The sequence below is a fragment of the Carassius gibelio genome, chromosome B20 (assembly GCF_023724105.1).
Source record: "Carassius gibelio isolate Cgi1373 ecotype wild population from Czech Republic chromosome B20, carGib1.2-hapl.c, whole genome shotgun sequence".
In the NCBI taxonomy this organism is placed as follows: domain Eukaryota; kingdom Metazoa; phylum Chordata; class Actinopteri; order Cypriniformes; family Cyprinidae; genus Carassius; species Carassius gibelio.
Window position 1 is genome coordinate 4046696 of NC_068415.1, and position 12319 is coordinate 4059014.

The 12319-nt window shown below is 37.0% G+C and overlaps 2 protein-coding genes across 5 annotated transcripts; one reads left to right on the plus strand and one right to left on the minus strand.

Moving 5' to 3' along the window:
- Window positions 1-361: 361 nt before the first annotated feature.
- Window positions 362-6852, plus strand: LOC127984151 (regulator of microtubule dynamics protein 3-like). 2 transcript variants are annotated; one of them, XM_052586667.1, is made up of 12 exons: window positions 362-769; window positions 843-999; window positions 1547-1687; window positions 1760-2048; window positions 2807-2909; window positions 3075-3135; window positions 3221-3296; window positions 3383-3460; window positions 4842-4940; window positions 5022-5075; window positions 6257-6337; window positions 6410-6852. In XM_052586667.1, exons 1-12 carry the CDS (start codon window positions 631-633, stop codon window positions 6488-6490), a joined length of 1359 nt encoding a protein of 452 aa, XP_052442627.1. In that variant the 5' UTR covers window positions 362-630; the 3' UTR covers window positions 6491-6852. The 2 variants fall into 2 exon arrangements, with proteins under 2 accessions (XP_052442627.1, XP_052442628.1); XM_052586668.1 differs by having other exon boundaries at window positions 846-999.
- A 54-nt stretch (window positions 6853-6906) lies between these two features.
- On the minus strand, window positions 6907-11232 carry LOC127984159 (DNA repair protein RAD51 homolog A). Of its 3 annotated transcripts, none has more exons than XM_052586675.1 (10): window positions 11086-11232; window positions 10219-10313; window positions 10001-10138; window positions 9806-9923; window positions 9629-9720; window positions 8932-9026; window positions 8733-8846; window positions 8530-8659; window positions 7463-7584; window positions 6907-7386 (listed from the first exon to the last, which is right to left on the minus strand). In XM_052586675.1, the coding sequence occupies exons 2-10, from the start codon at window positions 10306-10308 to the stop codon at window positions 7263-7265; spliced, it is 1023 nt and encodes a 340-aa protein (XP_052442635.1). In that variant the 5' UTR covers window positions 10309-10313; window positions 11086-11232; the 3' UTR covers window positions 6907-7262. The 3 variants fall into 3 exon arrangements, with proteins under 3 accessions (XP_052442635.1, XP_052442637.1, XP_052442636.1); XM_052586677.1 differs by lacking the exon at window positions 11086-11232 and adding an exon at window positions 11042-11061; XM_052586676.1 differs by lacking the exon at window positions 11086-11232 and adding an exon at window positions 10984-11056.
- Window positions 11233-12319: the final 1087 nt, after the last annotated feature.

Genomic DNA, 12319 nt, shown 5'->3' on the forward strand with positions numbered 1-12319 from the left:
AAAAACAAATATATGATTGCCCAAAATGTACAATAGTTTTTAATTAAAACGTGTTTTAAAATACCACTCTTTTAAATAGCTATTTTAAAAACTAAATAAGCGTGTTTTTATTGTTTGATAATAAACAAGAATGAAGTATATAATGAATAATAATAGATAATTGCATTATTAAATTATAATATATATATTTTTGATTATTATGATTTGATTATTATTAATTTATTTTCTTGATGATTAGACTAATTAAATTTAAATTAAATTTATGCATTTAGCAGACGCTTTTATCCATGCTATTATTATGTTTCTAATATGAAAAAGGATTTCACGTATTGACCACAGCGTCACTCCTCCAGTTCACCAGGGTGCGCTAATGCACGCTCACAGACCTATGGCACAGACACGCGCTCTCTCACACAAACACTCATGTCAGAAGCTGTCAAACGGCGTGAGTTTGATGAAAATTAGTCTTTAAATATATGATCGAGAGTGAGAGGATGAGTCGCAGCTGTGTTTACATCTCTAAATCATGAGAATAAAGAGGAGTAACAAGACGGCGAGTTAGATCTTCTCGAAAGAAACGAATATGTACTGGTAGCGGAGGATTCAAGGGGATTTTACAGGCGGTAAAAGATGAGCTGGCTCGGCAGGAACGCATTGATCGGTCTCGGTGTCGGTGTGACGATCAGCACCGGCCTGATCGCGTTATTGATCATTAAAGAAGCTCTTAGGAGAAGAAACCGCCGCCTCCTGCTGCTGCATAACGAAATCGGTATGAACCGAAACACATCACTGCCTACATAATCTGTTTAACGTGTGTGTGACACTGATGTGTGTGTGTTCAGTAGACGCTGCGGTGAGCGGTTTGTCTCCTGAGCAGCAGGTGGAGCTGAGGAAGACTCTGGACGAGGTGATGAAGAGTGTGTCCGGTCTGAGGAGTGAGATTGCAGAGCTGCGGGACGGTCTTAGGGACATCAGCTCCACCATCGCTGAAGATGTCAAGTGGGTCAACTCTTCCTTCTCATCTCGGATAGGGTCATATTAACTTGTGGGAACGTCGTCATGTGTAGTGGCTATGCGATATGTAAACAAACCTGCGTGTCCATAGCAACCTGGGGTTATCAGAATATTAAAGGGTTAGTTCACCCCAAAATTAAAATGATGTCATTAATGACTCACCCTCATGTCGTTCCAAACCAGTAAGACCTCTGTTTATCTTCGAAACACAGTTTAAGATATTTTAGGATTTAGTCCGAGAGCTCTCAGTCCCTCCATTGAAGCTGTGTATACGGTCTACTGTCCATGTCCAGAAAGGTAAGAAAAACATCATCAAAGTAGTCCATGTGACATCAGAGGGTCAGTTAGAATTCATGTCAGATGTCACATGGAGGCCAAAAAATGAAGTGAACCGAACATCAGTGTATGTTATCTCTCTTCTCACCCAGACCTTTTCCTCATCTCACCTGGGCATCTCTGTCACCTCAGTCTCTCTTCTGTCTCCTCTGAGTGTTCTTCATCTCATCTGCTTCTGTTGTCTCTCTCCTTCCAGGAAGACTGTGGAGGAGAGTCAGAGGTCGCGGCGGCGGCGCACGTTCATGCCGAGGGAACGCTCTGAATCCATGAGCTCCAGCTCCATTTACTTCAACGCCAGCGCCGGGGTCGCCAGTCTCTGTGACGACAGCGAGGTCGGGTAAGTGTCGTCTGCCAGGATGCCGTGTAGCTCTCGAGACTGTGTTCGTTTCAGCAGTTGAGCTCTTCACAGGTACTCCACGGCCTATTCCAACGCCGAGTCCGACTACACGGACAGAGAGACGGATAAAGATGGAGAGGATGAAGGGGGGGATTCTGAGGAGGAGAGCTGCGCCACGGTGCTCACGCTGAGACAGGACGAGGAAGAGGATGATGAAGATGCCGGGCTGATGGCGGACTGTTTAGCGGACATTCCCAGCCCTGAACTCACCCTCCTGCTCGCCCAGTGTGATCTGCTGCATGCAGGGGATTCTGGGAAAAAGGCAGAGGGCTTCCAGCTGCTGATGGAGAACAGACCTCTGGTGAGATATTTAATGATAACTGAAGAGATGTATATGAAATGTTTTTTTCAAATTGCACATTTTTTGATAATATTCAGTGTAATAGCATTACTGTAACATGGTTGTTTTGCTTTTTCACTGACTTTTATTCAGCAAGGATGCATACAATTGATTAAAAGTGACAGTAAATGTAAAAATATTTCTATTTCAAATAAATACTGTTCTTGTTAACTTTCTATTTGTTAAAAATATTAAGAAGCACAACTGTTTTCAACATTGATAATACAAAGAAATGCTTCTCGAACAGCAAATTAGCATATTCAGTTAATTTCTGAAGGGTCATGTGACAGCACTGGAGTAATATTGCGGAAAATTCAGCTATGACATTTTTATAATATATTTAAATAGAAAACTGTTATTTTAACGTGCAATATTTTTTTTACTGTATTTTAATATATAAAAAAACAACCCTGGTGAAAAAAAAAAATCTTATCAGCCCCAAACTTTTGAATCATTGTGTATATTTTATTATACTTAAACATGAAGTATTTAGTTATTGATTTGATATAATTTATTTAAATAATGTAATTTGTATTTTTATTTAGTATTTAATTTATAAATGTAAAATTAAAAACAATAAGTAATAATAACAATAAGAGTGAAATTCTCGAAGCCAGTGACATGCATTTTACAAGACCACAAATAGATACAGAATCCAAAGTAAAGGTAAATCATATGAACTATAATGACGTAGCATTTCTTTGTGTATGTGTGGTCAGTATGCTGATAACGTGGAGTTTATGTGGCGACTGGCCCGTGCCTGCAGTGACATGTGTGAGACGGCGGACAACAGAGAAGAAAAGAGAAACTACGCTGAGCAAGGTGAGGAGATATCACATGATTAACACACTTCCTAATGTCAGGCTTTGAGAAAAACACTGCATCCCCTGCTAAGTGTTGAAGGAGCATTACACACTCCATAAGGACTAGAAACACAGCTTATACTGTACTATACCAGCACTGACCTTTGACCTTTTGACACTGAAGGTCATTATGAGGCAGAGGCAGCGCTGACGAGGAATGGACTAAGCGCTGACTGTCACAAGTGGTATGAAAACACCACACACACATTCATCTTTACTGTAAGAGAGGAGGTTTAATGTCTGCAGTTGATAACATGTCTGCACTCTCAGGTATGCCATCCTCGCGAGCGTGTCTTCACAGTACGAGAGCATTCACGGAAAACTGAAAAGCGGTCGCGTACTGAAGGTGAGCCTGTGAGGCTTTATGTCAGTGTTGCAGATGAACATGAGTCGTGCGTTTAATGACTGTGTTTGTTCTGGATGTACCCACAGGAGCATTTGGACCGAGCTTTGGCTTTACGTGATGATGATCCCATCTGTTTCTATCTGCTCGGCCGCTGGTGTTTAGAGGTCAGATCTGGCTGCTAAAACATTGGTTTTGGCATTTGCTATGTGAAAACAAAATTCAAAATGGTTAAATGGCCCTGAAAAAAATAGTCCAAAAGTGTCTGCATTGGAAATGAATGGGAAACAATTTCATAGTAGAAACATTTGGTACTGTGCCTAAACAAAATCCTATTGAGATATTAATCTCCGACATGTTTAGATTTATGGCTTTGAATCTATCTTTTAGAATAAAATGTGTTTCAGAAAAATTGCTTTTCAAATAAAATTGGAAAATGTAAACTTCTATAACTTTTAAAACCTTTTTCACTTAAGCAATTCTCTACCCAGTTCCAAAATAGATCAAACAATTTAACTTGGAAATTAAATCTATGATCAAAAAGTGGTACAACATGTAAAAATGAACTATAAATACTGCATAAATATAATTTAGTACTATAAAATCCCATAAAGATACAAAATGTAAATAAAATAAAAACATTATTTAACTAATATATAGTACATTCATTTAACTGAAGTAAGAAAAAAATAAGAAGAAGGGTTAAAGCAGCTTTAACCCAAATCTGAAAATCTGAATGTTCATTTTTATAGTATCTTAATATATCCATATCTTATAGTCACCTTTTGCAGATTAAAGCTGGGCAAATGATAAAGATTACATTTTGTGACAATATAAACAATCACAGAGCCTATGATGAGTTTTGCAGATGAGTTTACCTGTTCGGTGTGATGATGTTTAGTGTCATCAACAATCTCTTTAGTCCCATTTAGACACTTGTTACCAACTGCCTTTTTTAAAACAAAAAATTAAAATCACAAGTTAGTGTAACTACCGTATTTTCCGGACTATAAGTCACACTTTTTTTCATAGTTTGGCTGGTCCTGCGACTTATAGTCAGATGCCACTTATTTATTAAAATTAATTTAACATGAACCGAGAGAAATAAACTAAGAGAAAACATTACCGTCTATAGCCGCGAGAGGGCGCTCTAATGCTGCTCAGTGCTCCTGTAGTCTACACTGAACAGCATAGAGCGCCCTCTGGCGGCTGGAGACGGTAATGTTTTCTCTTGGTTCCTGGTTCTAAATAAATGCGACTTACTGTATAGTCCTGTGTGACTTATATATGTGTTTTTTCCTCATCATGACGTATTTTTGTACTGATGCGACTTATACTTAGGTGCGACTTCTAGTCTGAAAAATACGGTAATGTAATTTCTTAAACAGGAAAATATATATTTTGTTAAGCTTTTGTTAACCACAGAAAAAAACTAATTAAAAAAAAAACACTGATTTTGGGATCTAACATGAAAAAAAAAAGTTAATCGCTGATGTTCACCAAAGACCCATAACATCCGTGAGATGCACATGTCTTTGTGTGTTGTAGGTGAGCGCTCTGGGTTGGTTGGAGAAGAAAACTGCTGCCACGCTTTATAAAACTCCTCCCACATCCTCCGTGAATGAAGCTCTGGAGAACTTCCTCAAGGTAAAGACGAGTCTTGTATACAGCTTCAACAACTGAGGAGATTCATTACATTCCTGATGTGTCTGATTGTCTGATCTCTAGGCAGAGGAGTTAAATCCAGGCTTCTCCAAAACAGTTCGCTTTTACATCGCCAAGGTAAGTGTATTGTCTATGATGGGTTTATTCTGTGTCATTCTGTTAAACCAAGACAGGTACTACAAGTGAAGAGAGTAATATACATTTTTAACTTAATAGATCACAATTTCCCTGTCGATTAAAAACAGTACATTAAGAAAATTTTTATATGAGTTTTTTTTATATGCAAGTAATGCATTGTCTAATTTAATTCATTTGTATTTTTAACCTTAAAATATCAGTTTCGGGATGATGGCACACTGACTGTTAGTGAGACGATCTGCTTCTGTTTCCCAAATGTCTCGGCGAATTGCTTTATGGCAGCAACAAATGCACGTGTAGAGCTGTTTTTATCAGGGGGGCAGGGTTTCATATTTTATTGAAGCACCTCTGGGTGCCGCCATTGGCTAGCGGACCCCCACTTGCTGTTAGCATTCCATTGACTCCTATTCATTTTGGCGACACTTTGACAGCGAATAACTTTACATCAGAGGCATTTAAAGACTCAATTTGTCCATTCATTATTTCTAAAGAAACAAGAAAATACCTTGTATCTTATGTTATGGTCCCGTAGAAGCAGTTTTGGTAAAAATAGGCTAACGATTGCGTCATAACCAGTGACTCTCTGTCGTACAGTAGAGAAATTACTGTATGGACAGGAGGAGAAGCTCGCAGGCAATCTTTTACTGTCTATGAGGCAATCGTGGGGACGTGGAGGCATGAAGTCAAGGGAGATAATTAAACAGAATACTTACCAAAAGTTGCTCCTGTTAACGCTCGCCTTCTCTGGAAGATTCGGTGGGTGATTCAGATTTCTCTTGGCACAGCGATTAGAAGACTTACAGGTTGCTCACGTGACATCTACGTCATCCAACTCAGTTTGAGTCTGCACAGTACGCTCGACCCCCAGGAAGTGCGTGCTTCTAATTGACTTCACTTGTCTCCGTTGAATCCAATGGGGTCGCTGTGTCCATTTCTTTTACTGTCTTTGCTTTTTATACAGTCTATGGTGTCCAGCTGTAATATTTACGACAGCGTTTTCCTCTCACTTAACTGTAGGGGGCTCCAAAGTCACAGAAATAAACAAAACAATGATTTTTGCCTGCTGTGTTTCCTTAAGGAGCTGTTTACACAAAAATAAGTCTGCCCCTTTTAAAACTTCGTATTGGAAATCGATACATTGTATATCCCTTTGTTTGCAGTGTCATCAGGAGCTAGGAAACATGTCAGAAGCCAGAAATTGGGTCCAGTTAGCTCTGAGCACAGCAGCAGGAGCAGAAGAGGTAAACGTGCTCTTCATAGTTCATTGCTGATTTTAAGTTTTGTGTTTAAATTGAATGGTTTTGTTTCTTCAGGATTCGAATAGCGCAGCTTTACAGGAGGAGCTGAAGGCTTTGATTGACAACACAACTGACCAATCTAAGCAGTTTGAATAATTAGGGTGGGGCCTAATGCTAACTGTCATCTAATATTTTTGTTTTACCTGGTATGTGCTCTATTTATTTAATGTTGTTTGCAGATGTGTATTGTTAAAATATATTTCTAGCAGTCTAAAAAAATGTATATTAAAATAGTGTACTATTTTTCTCAATCTCATTCACAAAACACTTAATTTTATTCCTTACAAAAGATGAAGGTAACTTGATTATGATTTAAAAATCATTCCTAGTTTTTATATTTAAACATACTGTGAAATTAAGCATTTAATTGTTTAGATAATTATAAAATGACTGTTTGATTTCGTTTTGACATGATGTGAATTCCTGGAATATGACAATAAAATGGCACAATTATCTTATATGTTGCCGTTTTTTCAATGGTTTTAACTGATGGCATCATAAAAACAATGCACTTTAATTAGTTTAACAGATAAAACACTTTAATTCTGACTAGTTTCTGTACAAGAAAAATGTTCAGTCCAAACAAAACAGACAGATGTTTCAAAAGATAAATATATAACAAATAGTATAGAGGAGGCTGACATTACAGTAAAGAGCAAATAATTACACCAGCTCGGATCATTCAGATCCATCAAGCTTCATACATGTAAATAAACCATGAATTTCACTCTGAAGGATTCACTCGCTTTCCAAAGTCTTTTCGATTAATTCGAGACATTACGCGTCCACATTTCAGTCATTTCACAGGAGTCTTTTCTCTGGCAGATGGTCTCAGATCACATACTCAGGTGGTCTGTTTGGTATCATTTCAGTCTTTAGCGTCACCCACTCCATCAGCATTAATGGCAAACATTGCCTCTGCCTCGGGCAAACATGGAGAGTCATAGATCTTACATATCCGCGTCTCTCCTCGACCCTTTCGCAGGTATAATCTACAAGAGACAGGAAGAATTGAGGTGATATTCATCTGTAGCATTTCAGTCAGCAACCATGATCATCAAGTTTTACCGAGTAGTCGAGGCGTGTGCTAGAATATTTCCTCCAATCGGCTTCTTGGGATCTGCTGAAAACATGGCCGCTCCGTCCACCTGTGCCACCACCTGGTTAGTGATGACGACGGCCACACCAAACTACAAACCAGATTAAAAAAAATATATTTCCATGAGCTCACATCTTATACAGGTGCATCTCAAATGACTGAATATCATCAAATTGAATTGATTTTTTTTTTTATATTAAGGATGGTCATTTAATAAAACAAATGTAAATATTCTAATATTTTGAGATACTGGATTTTTTACTTTTCATAAGCTGTGAGTTCTAATGATCAAATAAAAAAAAACCTTTACATGTATTGAATTTGAATATATGAAAGTTATACTTTTTGAACTTACAAAAAAAAAAAAAAAAATCACAATATTCTCATTTTCTGAGATGCACCTGTACAACATAAGTCAAGTCGCATTTATTGCTTTATACAAGCCACGCTTTACAAAATACAAAAAGCTTTACAGTAATAAACGGGAAAATAACAGTAATGTTCCAAAAATGCAAATATTTTCGAACGCATTCGATTGTGCTGTAAAGCAGCTCTACAATGACAACCGTGTCATCATTCAACTCAATTAAGATTCACAAAACATACAGGGTTATATTTTCATAAACCATAAAACAATCCCACCTTTGTTATTCCCAAATAAAAGCATTTTTCTTTTAATCAGCAAGAGCTGGTTGCTAAAGCAAATTTATTTTTAGTTTACCTTAAATATTGACCAGAGAATAGTACAGCATGTGTGAAAATCTTTTAATTTATTAAACATTAAAATGTAAATACTATATACATCGACTACATTTAATGGTTTACAAATGGGAGAAACCAGTGCTGCCTAAAAAATACAACATGAAGGTCAGCTTTTCTTACATTTTAGAAAATTCTGTAGTTTTTTTTTGTCTTGTGGGGACTATATGTTAATATGTTGTGCATCTTCAGAATATTATTTTTAACAACAATCCTCTAGATTCTGCTTCTGAACGGCTCTGATCATAAATCAGCATGTGTGATCTCTCATCTTTACCTCGTCAGCGAGACGGAGCAGCATGCGTAGAAACCGCCCCAGATGGCCCTGACGGGCGGACAGCTCTCCCCGGCCGGAGTAATCTGTCCTGTACAGTGCAGTAGCGCTGTCTACTATCAGCAGAGCGTATCTGGACAGAGATGGGGGATATTTTTAACACATGGAGCTAATGGAGTCAGTTTCTGGCTGGATGTGTGTGTTACCTGGACTCAGTCATCATAGCGGAGGCCTGATACAGCAGCTGTGTTTGATGGTCCGTGTTGAAGGCTCTGGCATACGCCACGTTATCCAGCACATCACTGCCCACCAGCCCGTACCTGACACAGAAAACACACAGATCATTTCTGGTGTTGAGCACCCAACAGATAATAAAACCCCATGTGTTTCTACAGCGACTCGGACCTCTCAGCTACAGCCAGCAGTCTCTCTGGACGGAAGGTTCCTTCGGTGTCGATGTACATGGCTTTTCCTTCTCCACCGCCCTGATCTATGGGCAGCTAAAATGCAAAGTTTATATTTTAACACTGTAATATGTATTATGGATAATCAAATTAATTTGGGGCTGATTCAGTCTAGTAAATAGTCATATTGAAATATAACTAACAATATAAAACATTTTATTTTGTTTATTTTATAAAAATCTGTGCATTTCACAAGCATTTTCACAGTGTTTTTAAAGTCTCTTATGTTCTTATGTTTTATTATGTTATCTTATGTTTATTCTACCAACACAGTAAAATCAGTAATATTGCGAAATTAGTAACATTTAAAATAACTATTTTCTATTTGAATACATTTTAAGAAAGAATTTCATCCTTGTGTTGCAATGCTGACTTTTCAGTATCATTAGTCCAGTCTTAAATCTCAAATGATCCTTCAGAAATCATTATAATATGCTGCATAAGAAACATTTCTGATTATTATCAGTGTTGAAGCAGTTGTGCAGCTTCATATTTCTATAGAAACTAAATATATCTCAAATAATTTTATGAATAGAACATTCAAAATAGCAATTTATTGAAAAAGAAATCTTTGGCAGCATTATAATCATCTTTGGATCAATTTAATGTGCTGATTAAAAAAAATATTTATATTTTACCTGGCAGGTAACGGCCAGTGTGTGACACAGCTGCGTCTTTCCTGTGCGAAACTCGCCGAACATCTCTGTAATGGATCCCGTCTCGATTCCTCCTGCACAACACAGACAGCCAAAGATTCAGTCAGGTGATTATAGCATAAAGCACATTATTATCTAACAGACAGTTCAGTGTCGCACCCTGCAGGAGTTTATCAAGCTCTTTGGATCCCGTGGAGATCTGGATGATCTCAGCTCTGCGCTGGTGGAACTCAGTCGCTGTGGTGAAGCCCATGGGAACCATCTTCGCCGCCTCCGTCTGTTATTAAAAGAATTCAAAGTTTGCTCACATCACCAACACAGAATCAGTGATAGCAATGGTGACCAAGGTCTCACCAGGATCTTGTCAGCTTTGGCTTCGCTGATTCCTTTGATGTTCAGCAGCTCTTTCTTGGGCGCGTACGCTACGGCCTCCACAGTGTGAAAACCACCTTCTTCCAGCTTCTTAATGTCGCTGCTGCTGATGCCACATTGCTGCAGACAGGTTTACAACATTAGCACCATGAAAAGACATTGAAAGAGTGTTTGTGTTTCTATCTGCAGCGCAGTCGTACCTCCAGACGTGAAACCGGTTGTGGCCCAAAATGTTCTTCCTCTTCAACTTCTGCCTCCACCTCCACCCGGGATGCATTCCTCATAGCCATATTTACTGTTTCATAACACATGAAACACTGTCAGCTTAACAATTTCAGTTGGTGGAAACATTTGGGTGGCATCTAAACCAAACACTTTACGTACAAGTTAGGTCTAAACGAATGCATTTAGTGAAAACCCAAAATCAGGATTCACAACACTGTAAATAGTTATATAAATATAGTTCAGTGATTCACACACCTCAGATTGACCATTATTGTTTTAATGACATTTCCAGAGATCATTAGATTAGTATTTACAATAAATTAAAATAACGTTAGCTGAACAAAACACGACATTATTCATGTCTGGACATGTAAGTTATAAAAATATAATTTGAAACACCAAGGTATATTAATAGATTAACAACCATTACGTTGACGGTATAAGATACCACAGTAATAATACCACAGTATTTTGATATATAACGTTAGCAGAGTTTACTAAGAAATCTTGCTACTATTAAAAATACCATGGTTTTACAATCGGACACAGTGTTTTTTAAGAATCAAAATGACTACCAGCAAATAAACTAAACCAAAACAACAATCATTAACGAGTAAACTGCTAATAATGTTGGATACTATAGTCTGATGTGTTACAAAACCCGCAGAACACACAAACGTGCTAACGATCTCTAATAGTCACAAACACACACAATGTAAAGTCCTCAAACATGTTCTCACATCAAAAGTCATATGAATATGTCAAAATAATTATGTAGAACAGAAGTGTAATTATTACGTTGATTGAATCTTTAAAATCGTGATTATTGTTTTGTCACTCACCCGCTAAACTCAGCTGCAGCTCCTCAGTCTGAACTTTCCCGCGTGCCAACGTCACTCAGGCCACGTCATCGACGTCATGACGACATCAGGTCATCGCGCTTTCATAACCTCACAATCTGTGTAAAAAAATAAAAATAAAAATCATAATCTGTATTCATAATCAAGTTCCTCCACCTACATTGACCCAAGGATTGATAACATTGATTCCAAAACCAAGAAAATACCCATTGCTTTTAGACAGTTGGAGACCTATTTCACTATTAAACAATGATTCAAAGATTTTTGCCCTGGTTTTTGCAATCAGATTAAAATCACTTATGGACCCCCTTATAGATGAGGCCCAATCTAGTTTCTTAAAGAAAAGGCATATTTCAAATAACATAAAACTAATTTTATACTTATTGGATTACTGTCATTTGTGTACTGATGATGGATTTATTATTTTCTTAGTTTTTTGTAAAGCCTTAGACAAAGTGGAGCATGCCTTTTTTCATCAAGTCATCAAAATGATTTGGGTTTGGAGATTTCTTCTCTAAAGCTTTTTGAACATTTTATTTCATTTGGCATAATACGAGTTAGTCAATTATTAAATCAAAAAGGCATGTTACTCACTTATTCTGAGTTGTTGCTTTGAATAGTTATGTAATACGATTATGAAACTTTATTTCGTTTATTTTGCCATTGCTTTCATGTTAATTTTTTTTGGAAAGACTAGATTTCTAGGTGTAGCATCAACCTACTTTTTCTTTGAGCTTAGAACATGTTTTATTTTCATATTCATAAGTGTAAATACAGTAAACAAAAAGCCTTTATTTTAGGTCATTGAAAAATAAATTCAAATTTATGTTAAAAACAATGTATTTACATAAACCAAGTATGACTGTCTCCATTTGTGAATCATATTACATATTTACATAATGTTTAGCACACCCCTGGCTGTATGTGTATTTTGTATAAATATTTAGTATTTTATATTCTAAGTTTTGTTTTAATGTGTATTATTGTAGTCCTTAACTGTTCTTTGATTGTGTTTACTGAAGTTTAATAATAAACAAAAATCATAATGTATATTTGTTTTATCTTTGGACTTTACTTTTAAAAATATGTTTGAAAGCCACTTTGTGAGGACATTTAAAATAGTCCTTATAGCCCTTATAGTCCTCCCTATTCAAAAAGTTTTAATCTTTTGCATAACACCATACTAAGCTAAGGTTTTAATACACAATCTTTTAAG

Bases quoted from the DNA above. Each gene is read 5' to 3' on its own strand.
- LOC127984151 (XM_052586667.1), top strand. From the start codon at position 631: ATGAGCTGGCTCGGCAGGAACGCATTGATCGGTCTCGGTGTCGGTGTG. The intron at 1,688-1,759 runs GTAAGTGTCGTC...AGCTCTTCACAG, and splicing joins TGTGACGACAGCGAGGTCGG to GTACTCCACGGCCTATTCCA. The intron at 2,049-2,806 runs GTGAGATATTTA...ATGTGTGGTCAG, and splicing joins TGATGGAGAACAGACCTCTG to TATGCTGATAACGTGGAGTT.
- LOC127984159 (XM_052586675.1), bottom strand. From the start codon at position 10,308: ATGGCTATGAGGAATGCATCCCGGGTGGAGGTGGAGGCAGAAGTTGAA. The intron at 9,721-9,805 runs GTGCGACACTGA...TGTGTTGTGCAG, and splicing joins GCTTGATAAACTCCTGCAGG to GAGGAATCGAGACGGGATCC. The intron at 9,027-9,628 runs GTAAAATATAAA...TTTGCATTTTAG, and splicing joins CACTGGCCGTTACCTGCCAG to CTGCCCATAGATCAGGGCGG.